Genomic DNA, 25,828 nt, shown 5'->3' with positions numbered 1-25,828 from the left:
TGTCCAGTCCATTTGAAGCAATTTCAATTCTTCCAGATTGTAAAGTCAGGAATGGGTGCGTGTTGGGGGTGTGATGGGGGTGCGGTGTGGAGGGCAGAGGCAGCTGCTAAGTCAAAGCCAATCAGACCACTTGTAAATTTCTCAAAACTACAGAGAAAGAGGTGAATGAGGTTTATAGGCTCTAGCCCTATGGGGCCCTGACTTCCCACAGTTTCAAGACCTTGATTGACCTGGTGGAAAAAAAATCCCACCTCCCCTACTCTCTGCCCAAGTTAGCATCTCACAAGATTATTAACTAGCATGTAGATGAAGTCACACGGACAACACACAGAGGTCAATTACCCCACCTTTGTGTGTAAAGGGTGGTATACACCTTGTACGCAAGCGGAGGGAGTATTTTTTTAATTGCAAAAGTAAAATGCCAAAGTGATACAAAGAAATAATTTTCCCCTTAGCTCTTTGGAAGTAAGGTGGGAAAGGAAAAACAAGACAGATATGAAAAGCCAGAAATCTGAGTCTGAGATTAGTATCAGTTGATGTGAGCAGGAATTTACCTGCTTATTTCAGAGGAGCGAGCGTTTGTCTCTTAGGAACAGGGAGTCTTTTCTTTCCTCTTTATTAAAGTAGAAAAATTATTACTGCCTTCAGTTTTATTCAAGAGAGAGCTTCCAGGGGTTTGCAAGGAAATGTTATTAGATCATCCAACCTACATAATATGCCAACTCTATTGGAATCATTTCTTCTTTTCCCTAAACTGCATGTTAAGAGTTCACTTCTGATGGTATATATTATCTTCTAACACAGATGAATCTTTCTAGAGTCAGCCAAGATAAACACACACTTCTATAATTATGTGCTACAAGTGCTCTAGAATCAGCCTCCACCCTGAATTTTTCCAGCCATCACCTAAAGAAGAACATGGATTTTGAAAGTAAATAACTTTGAAAGAAAATGTACTCCTTAAGCCTTTTTTCCTCTTACTGAATCTAGGAAACATATGTAATACACTGGAAAAACTGTTCTTGAGACAGGAGACTTGCTGTATTAATGCCAAGATCACCAATCCACTCATAGAAGAGTTGTGCTCTTTATTTACATAGCAGATGGGAGGGGAAAATATCTAAGAGCCATCTTGACATTAATTTAATATCCTGATATTAAGTATTCCAGTGATAAGAAAAGACCACTGAGTTCAGAGACCTGGATTTCAGTGTTGGCCCTGATACTGGCCATGTGATCTTAGGCAGCTTCTCTAAGCCTCAGTGTCCACACATATTAAATGAAGATAATAATGCCAATATTAGGGTTGCTGGAAAATTTAAATGAAATGATGGATGTGAAAGAAATTAGAACCCAGAATAGCACCATCCGAAAAAGTACAGTTTTATTATTATTCATCATCTGAGCTGTTACACAGGAGCAAGCAGGTGTGGATGGGGAACACTGACAGCGGGGGCTTCTGGGATTTTCACAGGGCAAGTACTGAGCTCATACTAGACACGAAGCTGTTTAACAGATTGGGGAGGCAAGTGGGTTTGAGCAGCTTTCATTTTTATCTGGAACAATCTGCAGGGATGTCTTGCAGCTGTGTCTTAGACCAAGTGTTGTCTTTCTCCTCCAACTTGACTAAAGATGCTGCAGGTATCGATGTGGGTGGCCCCAGTGGTTTGGTGGTGTAAGTGAGTACTTCCCAGGTGTCTCTAACTCTGAAAGAGCTAAAGAAGAAGTTACATGGTTAATGAAAGCCAGTTAGGCCCCTACGGAAGGCTGTAAGTCTCCTCCAGGGTCCAGATGAACACCTGTGGGATGTCAGATACCAGAGTCCTCAACCTCAGAGGAAGGGAAGACAGAAACTCATGGAACTGCATCCAAGAAATGCTCTGGATACAGAATAAATTCTGTTGCAGCCACAACAGAATTTATTCAACTTGTGATGGGCAGTTTACTCAATTTCTAATAAGTTATCAGATTTCTCAACAATTGCATTTGGGGGTCACTTTGTTAGGATTGAGAAACCAAAGTTTTCAAGTGAAAGTATGTCATTCATCAGGACCAGACTGAGACTTTTCAGCTTCTTTTCAAACTTTGAAAATGTAGGAAACCCACAGCCTCAACCTATTCTCAATGGGTCTTACCCACCCTCAACTCCTTTTCCTTATTCTCTATCCTTCATACTCACTTGCCACAACCTCACCCCTAGATGAGCGTCCCCATTTGCCTTCTCTGCACATTACACTAAGCTAACATCACTGATGAAAATTGCACAACCCAACTGAGAGTTCACACTTGAAATTCATGGGCTCAGACTTCGGATCACCACCCAGAAATCCTACTTATGTTTGTCTACTATCTGGCTTGCTTTCCCAATGCCCAAGACTTCTTCATACTTTCTCACTCTCTTTAAATATCCCACACTCTTGCTGTCTTGCTCCACAGTTGATTGAGAAAGTAGAAATCATTAGATTAGTACTTTTTAGTCTCCTCACAAGCAAGCCTGAAAATCAATTTGCGTCTGTGTCCTTATTAGCTTTCTTTTGTATACTTTCAATGGCAGAATAGCCCCGTTCTTATGAAAGGTCAATGCTTCTACATGTCCCTTCTGTCTTCTCAATGACTTCACCCCTCAAGTTATCTTCATCCTCCTATATTGGATCATTCCCATTATCATGCAAAGAGGCTCTAATATTTGCCTTCTTAAAAAAAGACCTTCTCAAAGCCCATTAGCCTCTCTAGCTAACACCTTTTTTCTCTTTATCATTTCAATGTTAAATTTCTCTAAGAAGGTCCTTGAATTTACTATCTCCACTTTCTCATCTCTGGTTCACTCTTCAACCCACTTCGATCTGGCTTCTGTCCACATCACATAATGAAAACTGCTCTTAACAAGGCTACAAAAATCTCTGATGCCACATCAAATAGGAATTTCTCTTTATTTGACCTCCTCTTATTTGATCTCTCCACAGCCTTTAATACAGTTGATCACTCCTTCTGTTTTGAAACATTCACCTCTTTTAGCTTCTGTTATATACTACACTGCCCTGGTTCTTCTCTTATCACACTGACTACACCTTTTCAGTCTCCTCCGTTGGTTCCTCATGTACCCAGTCTCTAAATATTGGCACCCTCCAGGCCTCTTTCTGCGGCTCTCCTCTCTTCTATGTCTACATCCTCTGCCTAGGTGATCACATCCACTGGCCTTAAATACCACTTATGTACAGGACTAATATACATCCCAAATGTTTACCCAGACTTTCTTCACTTACATATACAACTGTTTAAAAGGTATATCCACTTGGATGTCTTATAGGCACCTCAGAATTGACATGGCCAAAACAGTTGTGTTCTCCTATCCATTTGCGGAAACAGGAAACCTAGGAGATAACCTGGATTCTTCCCGTTTCTTTGCCATTCCTATTTAATCCGTTACCAAGTCCTAAGAGCTAACCCTCCCAAGTAGATCTCAAATGCCCCTATCTCTGCTGTTGCCACCTAATCCAGGCTATCATCCTCTCATGCTTCTTGTGTCTTTGTTTTCATTCTTCCCTTTCTCCATTGTGTCCTCTACAGAACAGCTTTTGTGATCTTATCAGATGCAAATTGGATCACACGTAAAATCCTTCCATGGCTCACAATGTCACTTAGAATATGAAATCTCAACTCCCGATGTGACCCATAAGGCCCCTGCACCACCTGGCCCCTGCCTACCTCTCCAGCCTTGTCTTGTACCACACTCTCTCGTTTCTCACTCCACTCCTTTCACCCTGGTCTTTTTTTTTTTTTTTTCCATTCTTCACACACATCTCGGGCTTTTGCAGGGACAATTTCCTCCACCTCCCTCCATCTCCGCCCTAATTCTTCCCAGAGCTGGCTCTCTCACTTCATTCAGGTCCCTGATCACATGTCACTTCCTCAGAAAGGCCTCCCATGAACACTTTATCTAAAGTTGGCCCCCATTTTTCCCTATTTCAACATCTTATGTGTTTTCCTCACTCCACTTATCATAACTTGCAAATATTTTGTATTTTCCCTTTGGGAGTGGGCATGCCTTCCCCACGAAACTATTAACTCTATGAGGGCAGGGACCAAGACAATCTTATTCACTGTTATATCTCCAATGTATATTATAGTCCTGTGTCTGGCAATTAGCAATATCAACTGTTATTATTATTTGTAGCCATTGAAGCAATACATAACCAGTATATCTATTTCTACAGACCAAAAGATAAAATCAAATTCACTAAAACTTTTGACCAACATTTGTGAGACTAACCTCCAGAATGTCTTTCTCCAAGGTCTCGCTGACTACCGTTTTGGCTCTGATGACTATTCTGCTCCACATGCCCCTGCTTCATAGATGCATGACAGCCCACATGAGGGGACTCTGCCTCCCTTCTTGACAAATATTTTTCTGGAGCCTCACATAGGAAATCTTTCAGAACAACCTAAATTTCCACTGAAAGGTCCATGTAGTTCACTTTGAAATGAGGTTAATATAAATTATATAAAGAATAAAACATGAGGCTCGGCGCGGTGGCTCACGCCTGTAATCCCAGCACTTTGGGAGGCCAAGGCGGGTGGATCACCTGAGGTCAGGAGTTCAAGACCAGCCTGACCAACATGGTGAAACCCCGTCTCTACTAAAAATACAAAAAGTTAGCCAGGCATTGTGGCGGGTGCCTGTAATCCCAGCTACTTGGGAGGTTAAGGCAGGAGAATCACTTGAACCCGGGAGGTGGAGGTTGCAGTGAGCCGAGATTGAGCCATTGCACTCCAGCCTGGGCAACAAGAGCAAAACTCCATCATCTCAAAAAAAAAAAAAGAATAAAACATGAAGAGGCAACTGAGTCTCATGCCACATCTACTCCCCCAGGAAGTGGGGGAGCAGGATCTGGGCAGTGAACAAGCTCCCCAGGTGGTTCGTACCATCAGGCAAGATTGGGAGACTGGTGTCATGCTTAAGAGCATGGGCTTTGCTGGGTTCCATTGTCCTTTTACTTGGAGCCCTAGGAAGTCCCTTCTCTTCCTCTCAGCTCCATGTTACCTCCCTCTGCCCAGGGCCACAGTGTTAGAAGGGTGGACTTGGGCCTGTTGGCATAGTCACCTTTCCTCAACTACTCTCTGCAAGGAAAGATCATCCCCTACCCCCTTTCCCAAAGGTATATTTTTCTTTGCTCTTTTGCTTGCTTTCTGAGCCTTCTGCATCCCCCTTCCTTTATTTTAGGATAGTGCCCTGGTCCCAGATAGACAGTGAACTCATGTGTAGTAAAATAATCTCACCAGTGACTAATATTCACTGTTGTATACTTGATTTAACTTGGAATTGTTTCTGATAATTTTATGACACTGTGAGAGCAAAGAGATAATACTGCATCTGCCACTTGCTGCTGTGTGACTTAAGGCAAGTCCTTTCACCTTTTTGAGATCCAGTTTCTTCATCTATAAAATGGGGACATTCATTCATTCAATCACTATTTACTGAATATTGGTTGAGTAAAGCACCTAGGACATATTCACATACACCTCACAAGGTCATGGTGGGGACTGAGCAAGATGGAGTATGTGGTACGTGGCTCATAGTCAACACCCAATACATGTTGTTGTTGCTGTTAGTTTTAGTTTATGAACAATTTTAAGCATCAAGTTATCAGTAATTCTGAGACTCACAATAAACAAATGTAGAAACTATTAACAAGTACTCAGGAAACACCATAATCCTTGCCTTTCATAAGTTAGAAGGCCAGCAGAACTCATTTCCTTGGGCAGGGACTTACGTGATGCCTGCCTTGGCCATGCTAAGGCTTTTGAACCAGCTCTAAATGAATCTCCTCATGGAGGCATGGCCAATTAATCACTGGGGTTGGTTTTTGTTTTGTTTGTCTCTCACACAAGGGCATCAAACAGAATAATTTTTGCTACATTGGAATAATTTTTACTACATTACTGCATTTTCTTACCATTTCCTTGTTAAATGCTCTTTTATTGTTTCCAGCATTTACTCATTCATTTATTCAACAAATTTGTATACCACTCTGCAAGGTGCTAGGGATACAGTGGTATACCTCTCAAAGTCTCAGTTCTCATGGGGTTGACATTCTAGTGGGGTCTATAGATTGCCCTCACCCTTACTTCACACCAGACTGGCAAATGCCTGAGATCACGGGCTGTGGTAGTGGCTCTTCTTTTGGATCCTCTCTATTTTTATTTTTTATGGAATTGGGGGTCTTGCTATGTTGCCCAGGCTAGTCTCTAACTCCTGGGCTCAAGTGTTCCTCCTGCATTGCCCTCACAAAGTGCTGGGATTACATGTGTGAGGCACCACACCCGGCTTGAGTCCTCTCTTAAACACAGCACACAGAGCACAGCTTGGGGCACACAGGATGCCCTCCAAAAAGACTTCTTGATGGTTTAATGTATGCCAATGCTTAGAATAATGTGCCAGCCATTATTCTTAGCATTGATATACATTATTTCATTTACTCCTCACACCTCACCCAATGAGGTGGGCACTATTTTATGCTTATTTGACAAAATGAAGCAACTGAGGCATGAAGTGGTTAAGAAATGTGACCAGGTTCCTGAAGCAAGTAAATAATAAAGCTGGCATTTGAACCCTGAACCCAGGTCATGAAGATCCTCCTGTCATTCCACCTACATTGTCCTCTTTTGTAAGTTCCCACTGACACCACTTTCAAATCGAGTGTGGAGCTCAGAGTCCTGGCCTCACGCCTCAGTTGACATTTTCCCTGACTGCAGAGTCCTGGGGTGGCCCTATGTACTAGGCTGAAAACTGAACATCTGGGACACAGCAAGCTAATCCTCATCCTCATGAATTTCTTAATTTTTCTGAGTCACCTTGGCTACTTCAGTTAAGTCAAACTCAGGTTAAAAAAAAAAAAAAGAAAGAAAGAAAAGAAAAAAGAAAGTAAGGAGAGTTGCTTCTATAGCAAAATAAAATTTTACAAGATAGGAAGTGCATATACTCTTTTTGAGGCTAAAATGAAACAAATTCTATCTATGAAAACACTGAGTGATAGAAATAAGGCTCCCGTCCATTACTGGAGACTCTGGGTTTTACACTACCAGTGTCTCCAGTAGTAGACAGAAGCCTTATTTCTCAAGTTCATTCTCAGGATACAGACACACACCATCAAAGGCTGGACCAGATACCTACTTTCATTTGGAAGGCTGGTACTGGCAGATCCACGAGATACATATAGTTTCTTATCTAGAAAAGAAGAAGAAAACATTATTGGAACTGAAATTTCTAGGACTAGGTTAGAGAGTGCCCAGTAGCATTCCAGGGGCCCCACATTGCCTGGCCCTAAGTTTATGAATATCTGGCATATTATCTCTTATCAGATGCTACAAAAACTGAGAAGCTTCTGTTTTTAAGGTCCACCATCTTCCAAGGCAGTGTTCCTGATTAAGGGTCACTGACTTCCTCAACAGATCCTGGACTGCCAGTCACCAATTAATACAACTCATGTCAACATGAGTAAAGCATGAAGACTTCGGTGATAACCATTTGTTTGTGAATTTGTCTTGAGATTTCAGGAATAGGACAATGCCTGCATTATAGTTTCACCATGATGTGCCTGGCTTACAGTAGATGCTCACTAAATATTTGCTGAATCAGACTTGAACTGTAAAGAGTTGCTATGTTTGGAAGGTGATGATTTCAGCCATCTGTGTTCTAACCAACTGTCGAAACAGGGCTCTGCTGTGTGTATTCACAGGCATATATACAAGCACAGTTGGCCTAATTTTCCCTGTGAATCCAGTAGGAAAGGACTTTTGAAAAAGAGTAGAGGGGTAGGAAATTTCACAGGTTTCCCAAACATGACACTTCTATGATTTACTCCTTAAGTATATTCCTAATCAAATTCTGGAAATGACAGAGTGGTATTTTAATGGGAAATTTGTTTTCCACATTAGAATAGAACACAGTGCCTGACTTAGGTAGGCTATGCTGAACAGGCCCTTTGTTTACTATATGCTTAGTTCAGTGTAAAGACAGCTTCTAGTAATTTCTTTCAGGCATGGAACACTAGAACTACACTATGTATGGACAAGGAAGCTGCAAAAGAAAATTCGTCCAGAATGACAGAGGATGCAGACTTGGTTCCATGAAACTATAAAATATATATATTTATAAGTGTTTCATATGAAAGGCAAATCTTGCAACAGAGTAGGTTGCTTTTTTGGTGGAAATATAATTAATGCCAATTCTTCCCCGTCCTTTTACAAAGAAGGGAGCCTTGTTTTCTGATGGATATTTTGCATCTGGTAGGCGCTAATTAAATATTTGCTGGGTGAATGAGTGAATGAAGAAGTGAGTGAGCCTTAAGGGTGTTTTTAGTTCAGGGGAGGGGTGGTGGTCAGGGAGCAGGAACCCAAGGGAAACCAAGCAGGAGGATCCCAGAGTACAGGAGCAAGCCAAGGACAGCCAGGCACTGTTAGGTCTCCAAGCAGCAATGGGGCTGCCTCTACAGTCGCTTTGAATTTTAATGTGTGGAGCAGATGGTTGGTATAGATTGCCCTTGTTGTTTGCCTGGAGCCTGACATCACTGCAAGTTGCCAACCTGTTTGGAGGCTACAGTTTGAGCCTGTAGGTACGTCACAGAGCTCTGTTCTGCAAATGGCTTATTTAATTGCTCCCAATGAGGTAAACACAGAACCCTACGATATTAGGCAGCAGCCCATCATTTTTCTAAGGTAAGGCCAAGTTGACAGGCTAGGGTAAGTACTTTGGGCCAAGTCCATCTGGCTGGCTATCTATGTAACCCTTTAGCTATCAAACTGAATGTCAATGAAGCCTAGTGAAGATATATGGAACATTTAAGCAGAACATCCCGTCCCTCAGCAGCCCTATGTCCAGAGTGGCAGCAATTAGTCTTGGCACCTCATCTCATGCCAACTCACTCTCAACCACAACCAATCAGAGGCACCCCTCCAAGTATCTGTAGGCATTTCCTTACAGTGAACTGAGCCGGGAGGCAGGTTGAAGAGCAACCCTGTGCTTCCAGCTATCTGGCCAGGGTTGCCATTCTCCCTGGCGGCAGATTCCTGAGGACGGGCTAGACATCTGTCTTGCTGGAGGAGACTTAGGAGAGGCTCACGTTTCCCATCAGGCTGGGGCTCTGGAACCAGGTGCCGAGCGGGGAAGGCATGAGAGTAGCCAGGCTCTAAGGAGCTGGTGCCGGCCAGGGAGGAGAAATGCCACAGCTCCCCAGGCCGAACAGGGGCCCTCCTAGCCAGGGACGGTGAGAACTGATTCACAGCCATGGGACCAGGCACATGCAAGTTGCAGTTGGCGGCACGGTTTGTGACAGGTACTTCTGGCTGTGGCTTTGTCCATGGAGAAGAGTAACGCCACTGATTTGGAGACATGCTATCATCTGAGAAGGAAAGATTTAGGAGACATGTTAGGTGTTTATTGTTTTCAAAGTGGATGTAGTTTTTTTTTTAATACATACTCTATTTTTTTAACTTGAAGGAAATACAGAAAAGCTAAAATAAAATCATCCTAATGATAATATCCAGAAACAGCCATTGTCCTCCGTAGGTGTACTGTTTCTAGGATTGGTTTCTATTCATGTATGCATTGTTTTCACAACATATATTGTTATTCAAGCCATTTTTGCTTCATTAAAATCTCATGAAAAGCCTCCTATAGAAATGAATAGGCCAGGCACAGTGGCTTATGCCTGTAATCCCGGCTCTTTGGGAGGCCGAGGTGGGCAGATCACTTGAAGCCAGGAGTTTGAGACCAGCTTGGCCAACATGGTGAAACCACATCTCTACTAAACATACAAAAATTAGCTGGGTGTGGTGGTGCACACCTGTAGTCCCAGCTACTCGGGAGGCTAAGGCAGGAGAGTCGCTTGTGCCCAGGAGGTGGATGTTGCAGTGAGCCGAGATTGCACCACTGCACTCCAGCCTGGGCAACAGAGTGAGACTCGGTAAGAAAGAAAAAAAGAAAAAGAAAAGGGAAGGGAAGGGAAGGGAAGGGAAGGGAAGGGAAGGGAAGGGAAGGGAAGGGAAGGGAAGGGAAAGGAAGGGAAGGGAAGGGGGTGAGCCAAACACCAGCTTTTTAAAGTGCTGTACAGTAAGTAGTCCATGGCAAGGCAGTAATATAACTAACAAATGTCATATTTGTGCACTACTTGGTTATTTCCTTTTTTTTCTATTATGTTAACAGCATTATAACGAGCATCTTTGTATAGGAACCTTTGCTCCCGGCTCCAACTAGCTCCTTAAGGATACTTTTCTAGAAGTAAACGTGCTTGATTTGTGTTTGGTTGCTGCTATCATCTAGCTTTATTTTACAGCTGATGTTTTAAATACACCAAATAGGGGGACTCCACAGAACTTTATAAAGGGCTTAACACTTACCTGTGCTGGTCACTCACACAACTCTAGGAGCTAAAACCACATTTTCCAGAGTAATATGAGGCACAGGGATGTTAAGAGACTGAACCAAGGTAGCAAAAACTGATTAGCCAAGAAGGGAAGTGAGCTGGAACGATAAGTAATGGGGAGGGAAGTAGTTGCTTGGACCCCATTTTGCAAAAGCAGAATTCTGAGGGTCAAGAGGTGACTTAGTTTCTTCTTGTGAAGTTCATGTGGATTAGTTAAGAGGCATGGAGTGTCCTTTGGTCCCATAGACACTATTCTTATTGTGCCTATGATAGCCGCCGAATCTGAGATCTCAAATGTCCAGGATAGCTTAGGACAAGGATGAATGTTTTCCCCATTCTCAACACCCACTCAGGCCAGAAGGGAGGAGGGAAAGAGCTCTTCCAGATAGTTCTTAAAGCCTGGAGCCTATCATCTATCCAAGATAATGGAGAGAGGGTGGGTGTGGAGACAAAGGAAGATTGGCCGGCTGGAGAGGATGTCTGGGACACTGGTCCTCTTTCCCATACAAACCTCTCCCAGCGCTCTTGAATGTTCGGTTTGACTGGATTGTGTACAAGATAAAAAATTCTGAGAGGCCTGCACAGTGTTACTGGAGTGCCGTCACTCAGTGTGACACAAAGGATAGGAACAGAAGTCCAAGCCCTCACGGCACATTCTCCCCAACATCTCACACCATTCACAGTGAGTGATGGGGGATGGTTGGCCCTTCTTATGAAACCAAAGGCAAGACAATATATTAAGATTTGTTTTGCTGAGGGTGAATGCTACTTCTGAAAATTGATATCTCCAGGCCAGAAGCAATTCAGTGCACAAAGAGAGTGATTAAGCTAATTTGGTGTAATCACAGTCTGTGTTTCATATTGAATGAGGGTACTGCATGTTCTAAGCACAAATCAGAAACAAAGCGTAGCCCCTGACAACTAGGCAGTTTCCATCTGAACAGGCCTTACAGATCTCATACATATGACTTAGGGACTGAATGCTTGAAATGTGGAAAGCAGAGCCCCAGAATGTTTTGACTATTTCTCTTAACTGCTTCCTTTCTAGAATTCTCTGAAATGTTAAGGGAAGTGGGTTGGTGTGCCACAGTCCGAAGTCCTATATGGTCACCGGGTGCCCCAGAGCACAGTTTGGATGGGAGCTTGTGGGCACGCACAGGGTGTCCTAACCCCAAATTCACAGTGATCCAACAGCGGGCCTTGGGTGGCCTGGGGAAACACATCATTCCAGATTAGGCTTGGAAGTCAGTGGCCCGTGGAGTGGAGACCCTGGATTTGAGTGGGCCTCTCTTTTTCAGGCCTCTTGGGCCAACTGCTCCAGCAGCCACTCCCACCTACCCTGTGGATGGGTAAAGGCCTCTTAAACTACAAACCTGCACTGGCTCAAAGCTGCTGCTGCTACTAAAAGTGACCCTGGTGACATATTTTTAATCCAAGTGCCCCCTATTAGTTACCTGTAGAAGTGAGAGAGGGTGTCCCAGGGCAGAATTTGCTGGCTTCTCAAACCCCCGACCACATGAATGAGTGGAGAGCAGGTGAGCAACACCCTGATGCAGGCATACATGGGGCAGGCTAGGATTTTTCTTTCAGCAGGAGTACAAATGGCTTCCACTCCACTTTCTTCAACCCTGGGCATCTAGACCCTACCTCTTAGTCCCACTCATCCCTCTAGAATTCCTGATGCTGTTGGTCCTGAGACAAAACCTGTCCAGAGAGAGCTGGTCTCCATTTCCTACACTGCCCTTTTTCGGTGAAACTGGCAGGCCACTCCCCCTGCCTTCCACGCATACCCAGAGGCACCACACATTTCCACCCATATACACTTTTGGGAGCCCCAGAACACTCTAGAAAACATCTTCAGGCACTTATGAGTTTGCCTCCATTCCAGAGTACCTTCCCTCCACTTTATCCTTGCATCGAGGCCCTGACTTCCCATTCCAGATTAGTTTTTCGACATACAAACTTAAATGTCACCCTTTCAGAAAGGCCTTCCCTCAACTTCCAATCTAAAGTTTGTGACCCTGTTACTTTCTGTGACTGCACCCTGTTTATTTCCTTCATGGCAGTAATACTGTAATTTATTTATTTATTAATTCTTACATTCATTCATTCACTATTGGTCTTCTTTATCATTCAGTAAGCTTGGCGAGAGCTGAGATAATTTCTCTTTTGTTCACCATTATATCCCCAAGAACTTGCACAGTGCCTAGCACATAGTGGCCCTGAAAACTATTATTCTAACGAGTGCACACACATTTTTACACACAAACACACATACGTATGCACAGTTGCAAACATGTACGCACTCATAAACACAAACATGCACACACACACATACATACACACACAACCTTCCCCACTGAACCTTTCTAAATTGAAGAGAGCAGGATGAAAGTGGTTAAAAGCACAGACTTTCAAGTCAGAGAGGCTTGGAATCCAATCCCAGATCTGCCACTTCCTAGCTGTGTGACACTGAGCAAGTCCCCTCCCACCTCTGAGACTGTTATGAGATTGAATGAGACAATCCATGTAAAAGGTTTAGCATGGTGCCTGGTACACAATTGGCACTCAATAAGTGGTAGCTGTTGCTGTTGTTATTATTCATCCTTTCAGTTTAGAAAGCCACTCTGGGTTTCTTTACTGGTTTGCAACACTCAGTACAATCAACGTGAGAAAAAGCAAGATGGTCATTAATGTATGATGCCTGAGAATCCTCCCTGCCAACAGTCACCTAGTGCTGGAGAAGGGAGGGGCAGAAAGGACTGAGCCAAGGGGCCCACAACAGCAGCAGAGGCAGCAGCAGCACTTCAGGGCTGGTTTGGAGGCTGGAGTAGATACTGGTTATAAAAGGGATTTCAGAGGTGTTTGCTCAGTCTGTGGCCATTCCCAGGGAATAACACATCAGAGGTGGGCGGGAACAATTTGTAAATATGTAATAGTGTTTGTTTACTGTGTACTCACTATGGACCAGGCGCTTTACTTAGCACTCCACATACATGATCTCATGTGATCCTCACAGCAACCCGGATGAGAAAATCGAGACCCAGAATGATTAAAGTGACTTGTCTAAGGCCACACAGCTAGCAAGTGGTAGAGGTGCCTGATTCCAAACCTTATGCTCCTACCAACTATGCCTCCCCAATATTGCAAAGAATGCAGTGAGCTGGGCACTTTTACATGCTCTTTGGGTTGGAGGGCTGGCAGATTGGCTTAACATTTCTAGGAAGAAATTTGTCGGTATGTATCAAAACCCTAAAATTTGTGTGTACTCTTTGACCCAAGCATTCCACTTGTAGCAATTTATTTTAAGGATGTAGTGAACGATGCATGTAAAAATGTACCGACAAGGATGTTCAATCAAAGTGATTTGTATAATATAGTGAAAGATTAGCAACAACCTAAATATCCAAAAATTTAAATAAATTTGGTACATCTATAAAATGATACTCTTAAGCCATTAAAATGATGTTGTAGTAGAACATTTAATGGCATTGAGAAGTGGATATGACATTGTTGAATTTTTTTAAAAGCAGGTTACAATCCATTCTGTGCAAAATGATGTCACATTGTAAAAATTAGTACATGTCCATGGATGCACATGTGGTTTTTGTTTCCTGAATGCTTATCTGTGTTTTCTAAATTTCCAAAAATGAGTATATTTTATGTTTGTAAATAGTAAAAATTATGTTTTAAGCAAAAACTTAAGAAACCACTTGACCCGTGAAGCGCCCAAAAAACGAGTCACAGCTGTGAATGACTAATCCATGATTGCCTGATTTCCTTCCATCTATCCTTTCTTCTTTCCTTCCTTCTCTTCTCCCTCTTTCTGCATCTTTTAATGCGAATTCTGTGGGGTTTTTTTTTTGACAGGGTCTCACTGTCTCCCAGGCTGGAGTGTACTGACAAGATCATAGCTCACTGCAGCCTCAGTTTCCCCAGGCTCAAGCAATCCTCCTGCCTCAGCCTCAGCCTCCTGAGTAGCTGGAAATACAGGTGTGAGCCACCACACCTGGACAATTTTTAAATATTTTTGTAGAGACAGGGTCTCTCTATGTTGCCCAGTCTGGTTTTGAATGCCTGGCCCTCCCAAAGTGCTGGGATTACAGGAGTGAGCCACCACGCCTGGGCTACAAATCTCATTTTATGATGAAGTTGAAACCAAGAACCCTTTGAACACATGCACACTTTGCACTATGAAAGTCCAACCTTTGGCCTGCGTGATCTGCGCACATTGACTTTCCCTCTCTGCCCTCTTTGCTGGTGGCACTTGCACTTCATTCATTCACCCCCAAGTACAAAAAGCATATCGTTTGCATTAGCTGAGGTCAAAATAACACTGGGGGTGGAGGGACAGCTTAGAGAAGATTGTGCTGTTCCAGGGCACCAGGGGGGCCTCTCAGTTCCTTCCCCTCTTTCACAGCTGCCTCCCTGGGGTACCTAGTCTTTGGATGAATATCCAGGTTCTTTTTCCCAACTGAAAATAGAGATCAAATGCAGAATATGAGCTAGTATTTGAAATGTTGAGTGGCTAAGATCTGAAATCAATTCCATCTGCCGGCAAATACTATAAACTCCCCATATTAGCTGTGAGATCTTGGGCAAGTCACTTGACTGTCTAAGCCTCAGTTTCCTCATCAGGAAAATGGACATAGAGTTAACCAGTAGAGTTGGTGTGAAGATTTAGTGAGATAATCCACGTGACAGACCCTAGCAAAGGGCCTGGCACACAGAAAGTGTTCAAAAAGTGTTAGCCATTATACACATTATTAGCGATAGTCCTTATAGGTATTAAATCCTCTTGCTGGGGCATTGTCAGGGTGTACAAAGGCAAGACAATGGGGTAGTCAAGAGACTGGCTCTGGAGATCGATGGACTTGGGTTTCAATCTTTATAACTCACTGGCTGTGTGACCCATCTCTAGGCACTTACCTTCTCTGGGCTGCAGTTTCCTGCTCTGTAAAATAAGGATAACATCCATTGCAAAATGCTTTTGGGAAGCACAACCAACATGCAGAAAAATGCACGAATGGAAGTGTGCAGCTGGGGGAATTTTCATAAACTGGGTAATGAGCACCCAGCTCGAGTAACAGAACCTGACCACCACCCCAGAAGCACACCATACTCCCTCTCAGTCACAACTCCCCCAAAAGGTAACCATATCCTGTCTTTTGACATCATAGGTTCGATTTACCTGTCTTTGAACTTTATAAATCACAGTTGATTTTGTGGACTGAAGTAAAATGCACTAATTGTAGTGTGGTGTCTGGTATTTGCTGGAAGCTCCATATATGTTTGTGCAGATAGATTCCTTTTCCTTACGGGGAAGGAAGACAGGAAACTGTCAGTATTTACAAGGGCCATAAACAACTAGCATGACTACATCTCACATAGATATTTACACTTTTTTTTTTTTTAAAGCCAGCATTTCTTCCCTACCCTTACTGATTATGGCAGATGGGAGGGGAGAGAGAAGGAGGCTGGATCCTTTGAGACCTCTGAAGGCCCACGTATATACCCTCTCACCTTCTCTCAGCAGCCCTGGAGCAATGTCACCAGGCCTGAGGCCAGCCTCAGGACTGGGGCTGGGGACAGGACAGGAAGAACACAGGGTGGCATAAGTACCAGGACCATGCCCCCTACAAACTATAGTTACTGAAGCTTCTCTAGTTACTGATTCTAAATTTCCCAGTGTCCTTTTAAAAGGGAGATAATTCAAAGATACCTTCAACTTGTATTTTCTTTTCTGAAGTACAGCCAGTATAAATTATACATAAGTAAATAAAAACATAACATTGACTGGGGAAGAGAAGCCAGGAAATTTGACGGCATTTCCTAGCCACACGGGTCTCTGTGTTTGGGCTTTGCATATTTGGCTCAACAGAGAGCCCTTAGAATGTGGGCGAGTCGGCCATGGGAGCCCATGAATGGGAGCCTGTTCTCCTTGGAATGGCCTAGCTGGGCTGGACGGCCTGGTGCTGGCCTGTAGGGGTTGAGAGGATACTAACAGTCAGTAATGTAAGGCCACTTGAAAGATTTCCCACCATTTTCAAAGCCATATGTATGCCATATAACACCTCCAGTGAGAACCTCTGTGGGACTGGAAGCCTTTCATGGGGGCCCTCCCCTGAGGCAGCAGAGCTTATGAGAAACTTGACTCCTAGTGGTGATAAGAGAGGCTTTGAGGGAGGCAGTTTTTCCTTCATTTGCTCAATCAGCGGACAAATATTTGCCTAGCCCGCACCACACTCTGTGAGGGAGACAACATCTTCACAGTCAAGGGATTTGTGGGGTTCTTATAGGGAAAATGCAACAACCAAGAAGGAAGATGGAGAACCAAGCCACCTCTCTATCTGGCCTGTGAAGGCTGGTTTGGGCAAGAAACAGGGCCATGCCCAACTTCCCTCAGCAGGCAGGGGCTTCACAGAAGGTCAAGGTGAAGTCAGAAGGCATAGGAAACTCTATGGCAGCCACGCAACAGAACCCCCCAAAAACCTGGAGGCTTATGGGAGATGCCTGCTGCTCTGTGAACCTGGTGTTTTGAACACAGGTCCTCACATCTATCTTAGCTGTTCAAAAACTCAACTCAAGCTTTGGACTACATTGCGCTTACTATGTGCCACTTGACATGCATTATCTCATTGACTCCTCTCAAGCACTGTCCTATAATTCAATATTATTCCATTTTAGAGATGAGGAAACTGAGGCGCAGAGAGGTGAAGTGATATGTCTGGAGATCACACTGCTAGTAAGTGATGGAGCTGGCTCGGCCCCATGCTGAGTGGTTCTAAAGCTGTACACCACACCGTACCCCCTCTCTACGGTGACCCCCATCTGTACTGTCAACACCTTGTGATCAAAATCATAATTTCATTCGTTCAAGCCGTATGTATTGATTGCCTCCATGTGTCAGGCATTGTGGTAGGTACTTAGAAAGCAGCAGTTAACAGATTGAGTCCCCACTGCCACGGAGCTCAGAGGGTAAGGGGAGAAAGGAATCGAGAAAGAAATACAACATATAATGTGCCCTGTGGTGACAAATGCTAAGAAGAAAAATGAAGCAGGTAAGAAGACAGACGTGAGAGGGTGGGGGCTTTCATTTTTTAAATAGATTGCTCAGACAAGGACTGTTTGAAGTGGTGACATCCAGGTGGAGACTTGAATGGAGAAAGGTGAAGCCATGCAGGTATCTGGGGAAAGAGCATTCCAGGGATAGGAGAGACCATGTGTAAAGGGCAGGCCTGAGGCAGGATTGTCCTTGGCATAGTTTATGAATACCAAGGAGCCTAGACTGGAGCGGGTGAGGCAGAAAGTGGTAAGATATGAGATCAGAAAAACAACGGGGGCCCAGATGAGGTAGGGCCCCATTATAGACTTTGGATATGAATCCAAGTGACATGGGAAGCTGTCAGAGGGTTTTGAACAGAAGAATGCTAGGGTGCGACTTTCATTTTAATGCTACCATTCTGACTGCCCTCCTAAGAATAGACTGAAGGAGAGGAAGGGAAGAAGCAATGAGACCAATTAGGAGGTGACTGCAGCAATTCAGCGGGGGGCGATGATAGCTTCTAGGACCCAGGTGATAACAGAGGTGAGGAGATGCGGTCAGATCTTGGATATTTTGAAGATAGAACCCACACAATTTCCAAAAGGATTGGATGTGGGGTGTGAGACAGAGAGGTGTTAAGCATGACTTCAAGGAATTGGAAGGATGCGGCTCCCATTTATTGAGATGGGAAAGACTGTGGGCAGAGCAGGTTGAGGGGGAAATTAAGAGTTTATTCAGTTTGGGAGCTATTTTGTTTGAGTTTCCTATTAGGCATGTTAAGTGAAGATCAAGTAGGCAGTTAGACAGGCAGGTCTGAAATCCATTCTGGGTTGCAGATATGCATTTGGAATTGCTCAACATATAGATGGCATTTAAGACCAAGAGAGTAAGTGTAGATAGAGAAAGGAGTTGTCTGGGACCTGAGTACTGGGGCCCTGAAATGTTTAGAAGTTGCAGAGAGAAGGACATATAGCAAAGGAGACTGAGAAGAAATAGGAACCAGGGAGGCAGGAGGAAAACCAAGAAAGCGCAATGTTAGGGGCTGACTGCAAGCAAAGTAGGTATTTCCAGGAGGAGGGAGCAATCTTCTGCAGCAAATGTTGTGATAGGTCAAATCAGATGAGGACAGATAGGGACCATTGGATTTGGAAAGTGGAGGTCACTGGGTAACCTTGATAAGAGCGATTTCAAGGAGTGATGAGGTTGAAAGCATGAGTGGAATGGAGTTTAGAGAGCATGAGAGGAAAGGACAGAGTACACATAAATACCACTTTTGAGTTTTGCTGCAAAATGAAGCAGAGAAATGGGGCAATAGGCCAAGAGTTGGTTTTATCCCAGCTTGGGTTTTACCAGGCAAGTAGAATAGAGAAAGTGAGACCGTGGCTTGATGGTGCTTACAAGGGAATGATTATAATGAATCCAAGCCAATGTGTTCAGAAATAAATCAGAGTCAAATAGCCAAAGTCAGTATATTGTCTGTGTATTAACTGCCCGAGATTTTGACACTTCCAAAGAGCCAGTTAGATCTTCTGAATCCCACACACCACATTTCTCAGCTCTTACCACATGTCAATCCCCCAAATGATTCAAGAGCATGGTCATTCCTGCTTCTGCTGTGATTATTCAGCACACTCTTAGACATCACCTCCCCGTTCCCCACCCACCCCCTCCTGCCCATTTTAACAACAAGCTCCACATCATTTCCTTTAGTATCTGCTGCTACCCCATGCCCTTCCACATATTTATTTAACCCACAAGATTCTCTGAGAAACCAACATTGATTGACTGCAAAATAAATTCTAAGAGAGAAGTAAATTCTGCAAAGGTGAATACATCAGATACACATCAACCCTCTCTCCAGTCCCAAAAAGCAAAGCCAGAATGATGGCACCTGGAAACAGGGGAGCTCTTTGCCTGGAGGCAGAGGCCCCTCTTGTCCACTTTACACAAAAGCCCCCACTTGGAGGTACGTATGTCTTCCAGTGGGAGCAAGTCGTTCCACATGTGCACTCACCAACACCAATAAAGAGCTCTTGAAATCCACCAGACCCTGATATATTTGCTCACTTTCCAAAAAGGTAAAGGGAGCCATATTGAGTGACATCCGGCTGGCAAGGATGACTTCTCCATTAGGCACAGGAGGCACAGTGCCTAGGGCCCATTAATGGTTTTAGGGGCCCACAAAAATGTTTTAAAAAATGAATATGACAATGATACTGAATATATTTAAAACATGAACCCAGCTTGGATTATATTCATCTTTATACCAATGCAGTCATAAAATGTAACTTTTAATATTTTTGCGGAGGAAGGAGGTCCATGAAGAAAAAAATGTCCAGGGTCCATGAAAGTCATACTACAGCCCCTGCTAGTGTGATGTTTAAGACTTCCTTCAAACCTGGATATTTTGATGTGCACATTTTGACTTAGCTCTCTTGAAGTAACTGTTTTGAGATGTACGACTGTTTATTTCTTAACAATTACCAAATAGACACACCTGGCCCTGTGAAGGGTGGGAAAGGGATGTGGCAAGACTATTCATCTACTTCCCTCTGGCCCCTGCCCTTGCTCACCAAACCATCCACTATAGGCTGGGAGCACCTACATGGGACATGCGTTTTCTTTTCATAGATGCTTTGGTGTTCCTGCCCCATCAGGCCAATAGTAATAATAGTAGTGATAATAATACTAGCCGGGTGTGCTGGTTCACACCTGTAATACTAGCACTTTGGAAGGCTGAAGTGGGAGGATCGCTCGAGGCCAGGAATCTAAGACCTGCCTGGGCAACATAGCGAGATCCTGTCTCTATGAAAAAAAAATTTTTTAATTAGCTGGGTGTGGTGGCGCATACCTGTAATTCTAGCTACTTGCGAGGCTAAGGCGGGAAAATTTCATGAGCCCAGGAATTCATGGCTGCAGTGAGTTATGATCGCGCCACCACATTCCAGCTTGGGCAACAGAGTGAGACTCTGTCTCTAAAAAACAGAAGAAGAAGAAAAATACTGATAATGATAACAGTAAATAGTTGTGGAGCTTCATTGTGTGCTGAGCAGTAAACCCAGCAATTAACATGATTGAGGAAATAATAAAATAGGTGAACTGATTTGATTAAACAGCACCCATTTTTACATTAAACTTCTTTTTTTTTTTCCAGTAGCTTTAATTTTTTTTTTCTTTTGAGACAGGGTCTTGCTTTATCACTCAGGCTGGAGTACAGTGGTGCAATCATGGCCCACTGCAGCCTCAACCTCCCAGGCTCAAGTGATCCTTCTGCATCACCCACCTTAGTAGCTGGAGATACAGGTATGAGCCACCACACCTGAATAATTTCTTTAAATTTTTTTGTAGAGACAGGGTCTCATTATGTTGGCCAGGTTGGTCTCAAACTACTGACCTCAAGTGATCCTCCTGCCTTGGCCTCCCAAAGTGCTGGAATTACAGGTGTGAACCATCACACCCAGCCAGCTTTGATTTTAAAACTTTTCAAAACCACCTCTCTACAACTGGGAACACTCCATTTATGGAAATAAATTATATAAAATGCAAATATTATCAACATTTAAAAACTATCATAACATACTTCTGCTCTAATGGCTTATTCAGCAAGATTCTAATCTACGTTTTAGTCTTTTATGGAAATTTCAAGGTTCTTTGTACCTAGATATAGTGCTCACAAATTTACATATTTGTATGTTCATTTACTCATTCAACAAATCCTTGTTGGTTGTCCCCTATGTCACAGTCACTGTTATGCTGGAAACACAATATTAAGCAAAATCATCAGTGGTCCTTGCCCTCACAGAACTTTCATTTAATGGAGGAGTATGCAATAGTCAATTATACAAGTGTAAAAACTGCAACTGTGACAAGGGCTGTGAAGGAAAGTTAAAGAATGGTAGGAGAATCTGTAATAGGATATTTGAATGCTTGGGGGTGTGGGTGGTCAGGGAAAGCTGCCCTAAAGAAGTGATCTTGGGATGAATGTGGGTTAATTAGGAGAAGGGAGGGAAGAGCTTTGCAGACACAGAACAGTTTGTGCAAAGGCCAGGAAGAAATCAAAGTGAACATGAAGGATAGAAGGAAGCCAGTTTCTGGAGGACAGTGCTGGGGAGGTGAGGTTGGAGCAGTAGATGGCAGCCCCATTTTGACATCAAACTTCTAGGAAGGGGTGTGGCTTCTCACTAGTCAGAGCAACTTGCCTTTAGCAAACATATACGTGTGCGTGCAAGTGTGTCAAGTACATCAAAGAACTGGTGTGTCCGTGGCAGCCTTGATAGGGAATCCCAACTTCCTCCCTCCCCACATGCTCACCATTTTTCAGCATCACACCTTCACTCTGACTCGAGGGGGTCAATTCCTGGGGGCTCTTGATATTGCTCAGAGCTCTGGAGAAGTGCTCATCCACTACACTGCTGATGTCCCCTTGGAAGTAGGTGAAAAGGACACACCGGGAATTCCATTCCGTCTTTATAGGCTTCTGCTTGCCTTTGGGCAGCCGGATGGCAGTCTTCTTCATTTCTTCCATTGTGAGTGAATGACACAGGTGATAGCTGTGGACCAAAGGCAAAATGTCACTGGCACTATTTTACCAAGTGGCTTGGCTGTGGTTTGCGTGAGCAGTGTCCTTGGGGGCAAGCAATTTGCTCCCACCAGGTACACATGCTCACTGGGGCCCCAGGGAGCCACATAGCTCCTAAAGGTCAATGATGATGCTGTTGAGAAGCCTTGTCTAATCAGTCTTCAAGGGACAACAGGACAAATCTCCATGAAGTGCTGAGAAGGGGCCTTCTCTTACAAATGAGAATGATCAGGCAACCTGACTAGAGAGAGCATCAGGAAATGGGGAGGTGGGAGGACATTGAGGCCAAATAGCAGAGTAACTTGCCTCCCAGGGAAGTGCCTTTCTCCTAAACAAATGAGCCAAGGTTGGCCCAGAACTATCTGTAGGCATGGGCTCCCATGGAGAGCTTGACCAGGCAATCCAGTGGGTGCTTGACAATTTCAATAGTAGGCATTGCTTTCCATCTTGACCACTCGCACACAGAGGAGTAAACACATCAAATTCTCCTACTCCCCTGATGCCTTAATCTATGTAAGACTGTGTCCTGCGCCTACCTGCATCCCATCTTAGAAACTAGCAATTACAAACAACACCATCTCTAAGGACTCCAACAGATATATTCTGAACAAAATGCAGATGTACAAAAAAACATTTTTACACCAATGTTGTCACCATTGGTGGAAACCTCCTGAAAGGTTGTAAGATTGTCAGCTCTGTTCCCCAGCACATCTTTTGTATCTACAACAGTGCCTGGAATAGAGTAGATGCTCAATAGCTGTGTATTGAACTGCCCTAAACTTGGGTCCCATCATTGGTATCATCATATCCTACCTTGAGAGTTCCTTGTGGGCAGAGGCTGGCTATTGCATCCAGACCAGGTCCTGGCACACAGTGGGCCCTCAAGACATGCTGTGGCCTTCCTTTACTAGGGAAATAGCCTGTTAGGATGCTTCTTTACCTTTGATCACCGAATCTGACTTGCCATGTGCTCTGGCTAAAGATGGATTTGATCTATTCATTCTTGTCAATTTAAGGAAAATGACTAGAGTTTAATAGACTGTCTCTCTCTCTAGTTTATGAGATCCTTGAGAACAGCATTTCATATTCATTTCTTTATTCCTAGCACCTAGCATAATGTAGATGTTAAGTAAGCAATGTTTCCCCTGGTTGACAGTCATGATAAGCATAACCAAGTACTAGCTCAAAAACGAATCCATTGCACCCTTACTTTCCAAAAACGTGAACAAACGCTTTGAAAAACTGGTAGTTTCTTATAAAGTTAAACATATTCTTATCTTGTGACCCAGCAATCTCACTTCTAGGTACACATAGCCAAGAGAAATAAAAACTATGTCCACACAAAGACATGTACACAAATGTTCACAGCAGCTTTCTTCATAGTAACCAAAAATGGAAAGTACCCACATGTTTATCACCAGGAGAATAAATAAACTAGCTGTGACATATTTACACAATGGAATGTTACTCAGCAAAAGAACAAACAACCAATCTACACAACAGCATGTATGAATCTCAAAAACATGTTTAGTGAAAGAATCCAGACACTAAAGGCCACATATTGTACAATTTCACATACATGAAACAAGCACAAATAATCTGCGGTGATGAAATTCAGAACTCTGGTTGCCCGTAGGGTAGAGATTGAGAGATTGACTAGGAAAGGGCATGAGGGAGCCCTCAGGGGTGTTGGAAAGGTTCTACATCTTGATGAGGGAGATGGTTACTACATGAATGGATAAATTTGTTAAAACTTATCAAATTTTACACATAAGACCTATGCATTTCACTGTAGGGAAATTATTCCTTTATTTAGAGAAAAAGCTCATGGTCTATTCTGATACTTGAAGGGATAGAAATAAAAACCAAGGTGTTATGAATCATAAAGCAATGAGAAGCATGGAGGCAGTACTTTTTTAAAGCTGCAGTTCACGGAACACCTACTCTGTGCCAGAAACTACACACCTATCTTCTCCAATCTTCATAATCTTCAAATTAGGTATTGTTATCCCCATTTTACAGATGAGCAATTTGGGTCTTAAAGAAGGTGAAATAGACTGCCTAGGCTACACAACTAGGGAGTGGCAGAGCTGGGATTTCAACCTAGGTCTTTCTGGCATTAACGTCTGTCCTACCTTCACCATCCCTTATTGACTACCCATTGGGTCTAATAGTCCCTTCTCCTCTATGGGCCTCAGTCTCTCCATCTATCTCCTAATTCCTAGGGGGCCTCAAGCCAGAACCCTAAACCAGCCATCTGGTTTCCTTCAGATAACGCAGACAGCAACTCCCAACTCTGTCTGCTCCCTCAGGGCTTCTCCTTGAAGCCTCTGCCTGCTGCTGGAGGGGCCAGTGAGCAACTTTGGAGGACTCACCCTCTCATTCTCAGAATTTCCAGTGGCCACTGCTCAAGGTTCAGGCTTGACATAGCTTGCAATCTCTCTTTGCTAACTCCCCTTGAAGCCACAAGAGAAGGAGCTGGTAGGACCCTAAGGACATTAGGGCCCTGAAGCATGTGCCTAGTCTCCTTGGGTAGAATCCAGAGATGCCCCAGGCCAACTGGCTACAGTCAGGAAATATTAGAGATGGAGAAAGTCAGAGGTAGTGTTTCATCCCCTTCACCTTGGAGAGCTCAGTCCGTGGGCAATTGGGCATCCTGAATAATAAATTCAGTATTCACTGAATAAGTACTACCTATGCCCTTCTTTTCCTCCCCAACCACACCGCACACAATCAAAACGAAAGCCATAGGCTACTTCTCTGGATCGGCTCATAAGCAACTCCCTGGGCTGCACTTGGACCACAGTGGAGAGAAACTGTATTTGAGGAATATTAAAATTCTGAGAAGTGTCATTGGCTTAGTCCTATGAAGAACTGCATCTCACTCTACCTCTGGAGAAACATGAGGAGCTTCATCCTCAAATGAGCCCTCCTTAAGAGATCTCTTCATTCATGAATTAATTGCTGGGGTGTGTCTTGCCTAGGAAAAAGAGATGCTGCAAAGCTGGATAGAAGGGGATGTCAGTGAGGCTAAAGAAAGGGTGGCTGTCTCCCAGAGAAGATGGTTCCATATCAGTGCCTGGCTTATAGCAAAAGCCTCTCGTAGTAGACAAAACCCCAAGGCCAAGTTTTACCAGTGGTACCGCCAGAACAGCATAATTACTAAACAACAGGCAGTTTGCAACTTCCCCATCTCACAAGATACAAAGACGGAAAGTGCTCCCTCAAATATTGCCCACACTTCTTAAAAAAAAAAAGAAAACGAAAGAACGAAAGAACGAAAAATGAAAGAAAGAAAGAAAGAAAGAAGAAGAAAAAAAGAAAGAAAGAAAGAAAGAAAAGAAAGAAAGAAGAAAGAAAGAAAGAAAGAAAGAAAGAAAGAAAGAAAGAAAGAAAGAAAGAAAGAAAGAAAGAAAGAGAAAATATTTGAGCACAGAATCCCAAACCAGCATATTTTGGCCAGAACTCTACCACAATCTGCCTGAATGGACGCACTTACCGCACTTCTCCAAAATGGTACCTAGCAGTCTGGGGTAGGGAGGGAAGTCAGAGGGGTTAGTTTGTCAAACCAATCACTTGGAACGAAATCCCCAAGGGGACCAGATTGTATCTCATTGAGCAAAGTATTTGATGACTACCCCCATTTCTTCCCAGTTAAGTTTCTTTCCTTCTCCCCAGAAAAAATCCCCAGATTCTCTTACCTCTTAATTCTGGACCATCACCTGATTCTATGGCTGGGAAAAGATGGCCAGAGCTGCCTGGCTCACTTCAGAGCAGCTTAGT

General features: G+C 43.6%; 1 protein-coding gene across 1 annotated transcript; it reads right to left on the bottom strand.

Annotated features, from left to right (window-relative positions):
- Nucleotides 1-1,367: 1,367 nt before the first annotated feature.
- On the bottom strand, nt 1,368-25,828 carry VGLL1 (vestigial like family member 1). Its single transcript, XM_055269424.1, has 5 exons — nt 25,747-25,828; nt 21,778-22,016; nt 8,979-9,398; nt 7,172-7,225; nt 1,368-1,715 (listed from the first exon to the last, which is right to left on the bottom strand). The coding sequence occupies exons 2-5, from the start codon at nt 21,989-21,991 to the stop codon at nt 1,627-1,629; spliced, it is 777 nt and encodes a 258-aa protein (XP_055125399.1). The 5' UTR covers nt 21,992-22,016; nt 25,747-25,828; the 3' UTR covers nt 1,368-1,626.

Source organism: Symphalangus syndactylus, chromosome X (assembly GCF_028878055.3).
Source record: "Symphalangus syndactylus isolate Jambi chromosome X, NHGRI_mSymSyn1-v2.1_pri, whole genome shotgun sequence".
Taxonomy (NCBI): Eukaryota; Metazoa; Chordata; class Mammalia; order Primates; family Hylobatidae; genus Symphalangus; species Symphalangus syndactylus.
The sequence above is the reverse complement of the archived record's forward strand: the minus strand, read 5'-3'. Positions and strand labels throughout refer to the sequence as shown.

Excerpts from the sequence above, each read along its gene's own strand:
- VGLL1 (XM_055269424.1), bottom strand. The coding sequence starts at position 21,991 with ATGGAAGAAATGAAGAAGACTGCCATCCGGCTGCCCAAAGGCAAGCAG. Across the intron at positions 7,226-8,978 it reads GCCTCCCGGCTCAGTTCACT|ATAAGAAACTATATGTATCT; the intron begins GTAAGGAAATGC and ends CTTCTTTTCTAG. Across the intron at positions 1,716-7,171 it reads TACCAGCCTTCCAAATGAAA|CTCTTTCAGAGTTAGAGACA; the intron begins GTAGGTATCTGG and ends CTTCTTCTTTAG.